Source organism: Watersipora subatra, chromosome 4, assembly GCF_963576615.1.
Source record: "Watersipora subatra chromosome 4, tzWatSuba1.1, whole genome shotgun sequence".
Lineage (NCBI taxonomy): Eukaryota > Metazoa > Bryozoa > Gymnolaemata > Cheilostomatida > Watersiporidae > Watersipora > Watersipora subatra.
Window position 1 is genome coordinate 5,348,482 of NC_088711.1, and position 6,596 is coordinate 5,355,077.

The 6,596-nt window shown below is 35.9% G+C and overlaps 1 protein-coding gene across 1 annotated transcript; it reads left to right on the forward strand.

The window, feature by feature from the left end:
* Positions 1–362: 362 nt before the first annotated feature.
* LOC137394486 (uncharacterized) lies at positions 363–2,559 on the forward strand. Its single transcript, XM_068081209.1, has 5 exons — positions 363–460; positions 843–924; positions 1,159–1,498; positions 1,752–1,925; positions 2,079–2,559. Exons 3-5 carry the CDS (start codon positions 1,259–1,261, stop codon positions 2,250–2,252), a joined length of 588 nt encoding a protein of 195 aa, XP_067937310.1. The 5' UTR covers positions 363–460; positions 843–924; positions 1,159–1,258; the 3' UTR covers positions 2,253–2,559.
* The last annotated feature ends 4,037 nt before the right edge of the window (positions 2,560–6,596 follow it).

The window sequence follows — 6,596 nt, forward strand, 5'->3', positions numbered from 1 at the left end:
ATATGTTTAATTTTTTAAGCTTAGCTTGAACGATTGCATATCATTCTCTGATAAAAATGATGAGCTTTTTGGTCCGCTATGATGGTTGAAAAATGCTGTAGAAATTTTTCGCGCCATATAGCGGGAATTGTAAGTCACATGATCAGATAATGTTAGTTTCAGTTCAAGTTTGATCTATCGCAAATGGCAAACACGCTATCTCATATTAAACTTGTTTATTTCAATTCGTCATAATGTCTAACGCGCCACATAGTGTTTGTGCAGCTGCCAAACTGAGAAGCACCTTTTTTTGGCCAAGAGCTGAGAAAAGACTAGACCTTCACCGGGCGTGGAGCAACTGGGTGAAGCTGGATGTGACAAACTTTATTTATTCGTCTGCTTACTCTTACCTTTGTTTTCGCCAGTTCAAAGACGACATGTTTTCTAACCTGTTTGCATACTCCACATATCACCAAAGCACGTGAGTAATTTATTTTATGAACTACTTGTATTAGTAGTTGTAACTCGGGTTATTATCTAGTATTCTCCTAATAGTACTGTATTAATCTATATTTAATATAACAATATTAATGTCATTTAATTGTAATATTATATTATTAGTATTTTATCTTTTTAATTACGTGTATTATTCTTATTATAATAACAAAACTAATTCATACTGCATATCTATCTGTAAAACGTAATATATTAATATATAATTGATAAAATAATGTTGTTTCACGATTAATTTCGCCAAATTTCTTAACCCCACTCACTTATAGATATGTTATATAAAATAGTTATTGTCATTTTCTGGTATCATCGTTAATAGCATATTAATATTATTAGTTGATTATTATTAGATGAAGAGTTTGTGCCAACCACTGAAGACTGGGAAGAGTTTGAGCGCTATGTTGGCCAGCGTCAAACGCTCTCCAATTACATGTAAGATAGAGCTGAACTAAACCAAACTTGACAAAATATAAAAAATATCCATAGAGTTATTACTCACATTTTATGTTTACAATATCATGGATTCTGATAGGGTTTTGTAAAATCTGTGTCATGATTGCATGGCTATATATTTATTCTTTTTCTGATCAAGCAAATATGATATAATAACAGGAAATGATGTTGTACAAATCTTATTGCAAGTCAACTATTGTGTTGTGATTTCAGAACCGAATCCTCCTTCAAAGAGGAGAAAATAATAGTAAGTGTGACAGCACTCCAGCGACTATTTCACTGTCACACCTGCGCCCTCCCCTGCTCATTCACGATGGTGCGAGAAGGCGGATGGGTAGAGTTCAAGGTTACATGTGCCTCCTGTCACCGATCGTACACTTGGGAAACAACTGCCAGGGTGAACAGAGCTCACGTCATCAACCCCCTGCTGGCAGCTGCATCACTCTTTTCTGGCGGATGCCTTACGCAGAACCTCCGTTTTCTGTCGCTCCTGAACATCGCAATACCAAGCCACAGCGTTTGCCTCTACCAACAAAGAGAATACTTACATGGTGTGAGTGTTAATATTTACTCATAAACTTGGAAAATGTGAGTAAAAGCTTGGCACACTAATTGAATAACAACATTTAGAAACAATTTTTTTTTTGAAATGAAAATATGTCATCCTTCAAGCAAAATATATTATAATTCAAAATTCTGATTCATCATAATATAGCACAAAAAGGGGGAATAGGATTCTACATTCTTAGACTAATGATAATGATACAAATTAATCTTGTATAATGAAGTTTTACAATATTTTACAGTGTATTGCTGAGCAGTGCACCCTGCATAACGAGGGATTGATGGCAGCAATCGATTGGGAGCTTGATTTGGCAGGTGACGGTAGATGCGATAGTCCGGGGCATTGCGCACTATACAGAGCCTACACTATGATGGATCAGAGCTGCGGTTTAATAGTCAGCAGCCATCTTGTCAAGGTAAAACTTTGACAGTTTTTACTTCACAGCCTGACAAAAACCCAAATTTTTTAGTAGTTATCAATACATAAACATGAAGTTGCTCATCTAGCTAAATAGTTCATTCAAATAATGTGAAAGTAATTGTTGGTCGTAACTTTCTTTACATTGCAGTCAACAGAGACCACCAGCTCTAACACCATGGAGCTGGAAGGCTTCAAGCGATGCCAGTCCGATCTAATTTCCCACGGCCTGAGAGTGAGGTCCATTACAACGGATGTTGTTACAAAGGTTGTGTGCATACTGCAAGCTTGTGTTTTGGCTTATGCCGCAAATTTGTCGCCGTGAGCGACGGCCTCTACCTGCATGCTTGGTGTCTAAGATTCGGGCTCTTTTCCCACCAACGAATGATGAAGAAGAGTTTGCAGACTTGCAAACAAGATTTGCGGCATAAACCAAAACAAGATTGCGGTATGCACACAACCTTTTCCGAGCATTTGGCGATGGCTCTCCAAATGGGAATAGATTATCTACCAAAACTATTGAAAAACAATAATTGCTGATCATCAAAATAATCTCGATCTTTATATAATAAAATCATAAAACTAATACACTCTCTACTGTAGTAAGTGTACAAGCCAAATATACCAGTTCTCCTTGTGTTCCACGAGTTCAGAATATGTGTGTTCAACTGATGCATTAAATGTGTAACACAAGAATTGTAGATAATGCTTGACACATTAGCATAACCTTGATGTTGTTGGCATTAAATGAATATCCAACTCACTATGATATCGCAGGTAATTATTCCACCTCAACTCAAGGGGTGCAGACGCCACAAATTCGTTTACACCAGGATGCATACGCAGGCATTCATGCTCCCCTCGGTGAAGGAGACAATGCGCAAACTCAGCATAATGGCAGCACAAACATTCAGGAAGATATGGCATGTCTTGACAACGCTCGCAGGCACACCACTCTGTAGCCGGTGGTATTAGCTCCTAAAGAAATGAACAGATATGTCTATGCAACCATAGCTAATACATCAGGTCGATGTTATCCAACAGTATATCAGTGCAGCACTAGATTTAAATATTAAAATTGTTAATGTTGTCATTCGAGAAAAATCTGTAATTATTTTTTTGCAATATTGAAGCGATAATTATCATCATTAAAATCATATATAATAATATTCGTTCTATCACTCTCAAGCTAAAACTATTACTACTAGCTAGCTTGGCACATAAGAGCTGGCTAGTGGCGGTGCTTACTTGCTGGGAGGTTTTATTCTGTTGAGGATTTTCTTCAGATAGAGCGTCAGGCTCGAAACGCCAGGGTCTTAACTCTTCAGAATTTGACATTTTTTATGATCGCAACTCAGACATGAATAGTCGAACGGAATGGCCAAGCCGAAACTGTAAAGTAGCGAGCATCTATATTTGATACGGGGTCTTAGGTAAAACCCGAAGTGATTATCATAAACTATTGCTACGATAAGTTTGATATTGAGCTTTTTATTGGCCTTTCAATTCACGCGAGAACATCACGTGACAAGACAATAACCATACAGCGCGGATACGTCATCGAAATCAAGAGATTCCAATCTACGGCGGCTTTTTGTTTTTGAGCTTTTAAGAGCTTTTAATCACATTTCCACATATTTGGCACCTACCACACAACAGAGTAAAACATGGCGAATCTTTTGATACCAAATAACTGTAATGTGAATTTTGTTGCAAGTCAACCTTTAAGTTGGCATCCAGTCATAGGTACCATCACATGGGTGAAATCTAATCGAGCAGACAATGAAAAACTGTACTATGGCTGCATCAAAACATCAGATCACTCAAATCATAGTTGTATGCTCTAACGTATTTGGCACAGGAGAAGACGATTTACGAGTGACATAGCTGGTACGATAAACATACCGTTGAACACTTTATCATCAACAAAGTAGAAATTGAGAAAAGTAAGCACCCATACCAAACAGCATTAAATGGCGGCAGATATAATTACAAGCTTTACTTCGGAAACAAATAACTACAAATAAAAGCAGCAAAAGATCGAGGTATCGCAACATAACTTTGTTCAACCAACCTTTTAAAGCAAACACAAAAACAACGTTGTAAAGAAACTTTTCACCCTTCAAAATTTCCACTTCACAGATTACTTAACAAAAACGATGAAAGTCAGCTATTCCACAATTGCTAAAAACAGAAACAAAATCTAAGACCACAACAAGAAATCGCTGCAGAACACAAACTCCAAAACTCTTGTTAACAGTAAAACGTGCAACAAAAGAAGAATGCCAACTTTATTTGACCAAAATTCCGAAAAAACTGTGTTAAATACCAAGCAAAAGTAACAAGACTTGATAATCGACAGATAGAAAGTTATGTAGGACTATATAAAACTGATTTTAAGACTAGATTTAGAAACATCAAAATGAACATGGAAAGTAGCGATAAGTGAAATACAACCGAGTTAAACAAATACATTTGGGCTTTAAAAGACAATGGCATCAACTACAAAGTAACTTGGGAAAAACTAAAACACACAAACCCATAAACCAACTTCTGTAAAAGATGCAAATTATGTTTGCCAGAGAATTACTACAATGTAAACAGATAAGAATTTTCTGCTCTTAATAAAATAATTGAAATTGCACACAAGTGAAAGTCACTCCTACATTCTAGGAGGGATTTTCTGTCATTTTAAGAAACAACCATTTAGCAAAAAGGCCAAATAGACCAAAAGTGGGTAGAAACTAACCTGTCCACAACCTGTATGATTCTGATTCTTACCGCCTGACAAGAAAATTGACTACATCCTCGAAACTGACAGTAGCTGAAAGTTTGTCGGACTCGTTTTGAAGTGGTTGCCTATGTGTATGTATGTACATACATGTATACGTACCTTCATATGTACATGTACACATAAAGGTGGGTGAATGACTAGTTTGATATTCCGATGTCATAGGTCCATAGCTCCCAATATTGCAGTAGGTTGAGTCAGTAACTTAGTGCCATTTTGGATTTCCTATGCGCAAGGGTTATGCGTGTTGCAAGCGCAACAAATTCTAATTCCAATAGTAACACCGAATAGGCTAGAGCTTTGTATTTGGTACTGAAAACAATAGCCACGTTTCAGAATGTGTAAGAAGTAAAAATTTATAATTACATAATAATGTTTCATAAGACAGGATATATTTTTCTTATGTTGGTAATAAAATAGGATAACAAGACTTCTGAAGAGAATTAGTAGAATAAAATATATGATAAAAATCGTGAGACCTGTCTTACAGGGTTGCTATATTAAAATTTCATATAAAAGGGATGGTTAAAAGCCAGGAGAAACTAAATGCCATAAAAATGAATGTCAGATATGAAAAGGGGTCATTCTATTAATAAATATTTAAAAGCTTTGCTACTTGAATTTAGCCTGAGAACCATGCAGGTGGTGAAACACATTCTCCTAAATGCTTTTACTTCTCCGTAGTTCTCTTGCCTTTTTTGCACTTGATCGTTGCTGAAAATAAATAGGAAAATACATGGTAAAGTTCATTTTTCCTAAAAGATGAAACTGTACCAAGGCTAGTTAGGTGTTGACAGTGGAACTTAGTAACAATGTGACATCACAGAGTTTCAAATCATGTGCAATTATGCAGAAGACATTAACCTTGCATTAAAATGCAACATAGTGGAACTGCTAGTTACGAAAGCCTCTACATATATGTATTGATGCAAAAGGCCGAAAGTTCTTTTAAAATTTGGCCCGTTTGTTTGTTTGCAAGTTTCGTCTCTTGGCGTCTTCTGCTAACAAAAGTCAGTAAACAAGTGTTTAATATTTCGTTTGTTGTATAATTTGGAGTTTTCATTTACTGCATACGGGATATACAACTTTTATTTTTGGCAATTTACATGCTTTGTTTTCTACATGACCTTTTTGTTCAGGCTGACATAAATAAATATTTCTACAAACATTTTAAAAACAAAACCGAGACAACAATACAACCCCGACCTCTTCTGACCACCATCCTCAACTTCCTGTGGTCACATGACAAAGGTAAACATACGACTCATAGTTTTTATTCGGTCTTTCTGTTTTTACTCATCACTGTGCATTTTTTCTACTGATTATGCAGTAATACAATTCTAACATGTACTTGTTACAGACTTCAACCATTACAAGTATATATAATTTATACAAATTTTATATCTAAGTTGTGTTGACGCTTGGAACAGATTAAGAATTAAGATTAGCGAATTAAGATTTTTAAATGATAAAATCAGTTTCTACTTACAAAACGGCTTCCGGAATGAGTTACGCTTGCAAGTAGAGGTTCCTTGTATATTAAAGATGATATTTTGTAGTGAAGCTAAAGCATAACTGCCACGAACAGCTTTCGTCGTTTGTTCATGGTAAATCAGGCACACTGATTCTGTATTTGTACTCAAAATATAGATTGCTCCACTAACTTTCTAAGTCATTTTTGTTTTTGAAGGCTTTTTTACAGCGATTCAAGGTGTCGCAAACGGCACAATAAGCCCCGCCCATAAATATGTGAAATAACCTAGCTTTTTGGGGACGGAAGTTGGGGATGTTTAGTCCGATCTAGAATTATAGAGATAGGTGTCTTAAAACTCATTATTCTCTAAATTCAGTCTTCAAAATAATCTCAGTTTTTTCTGA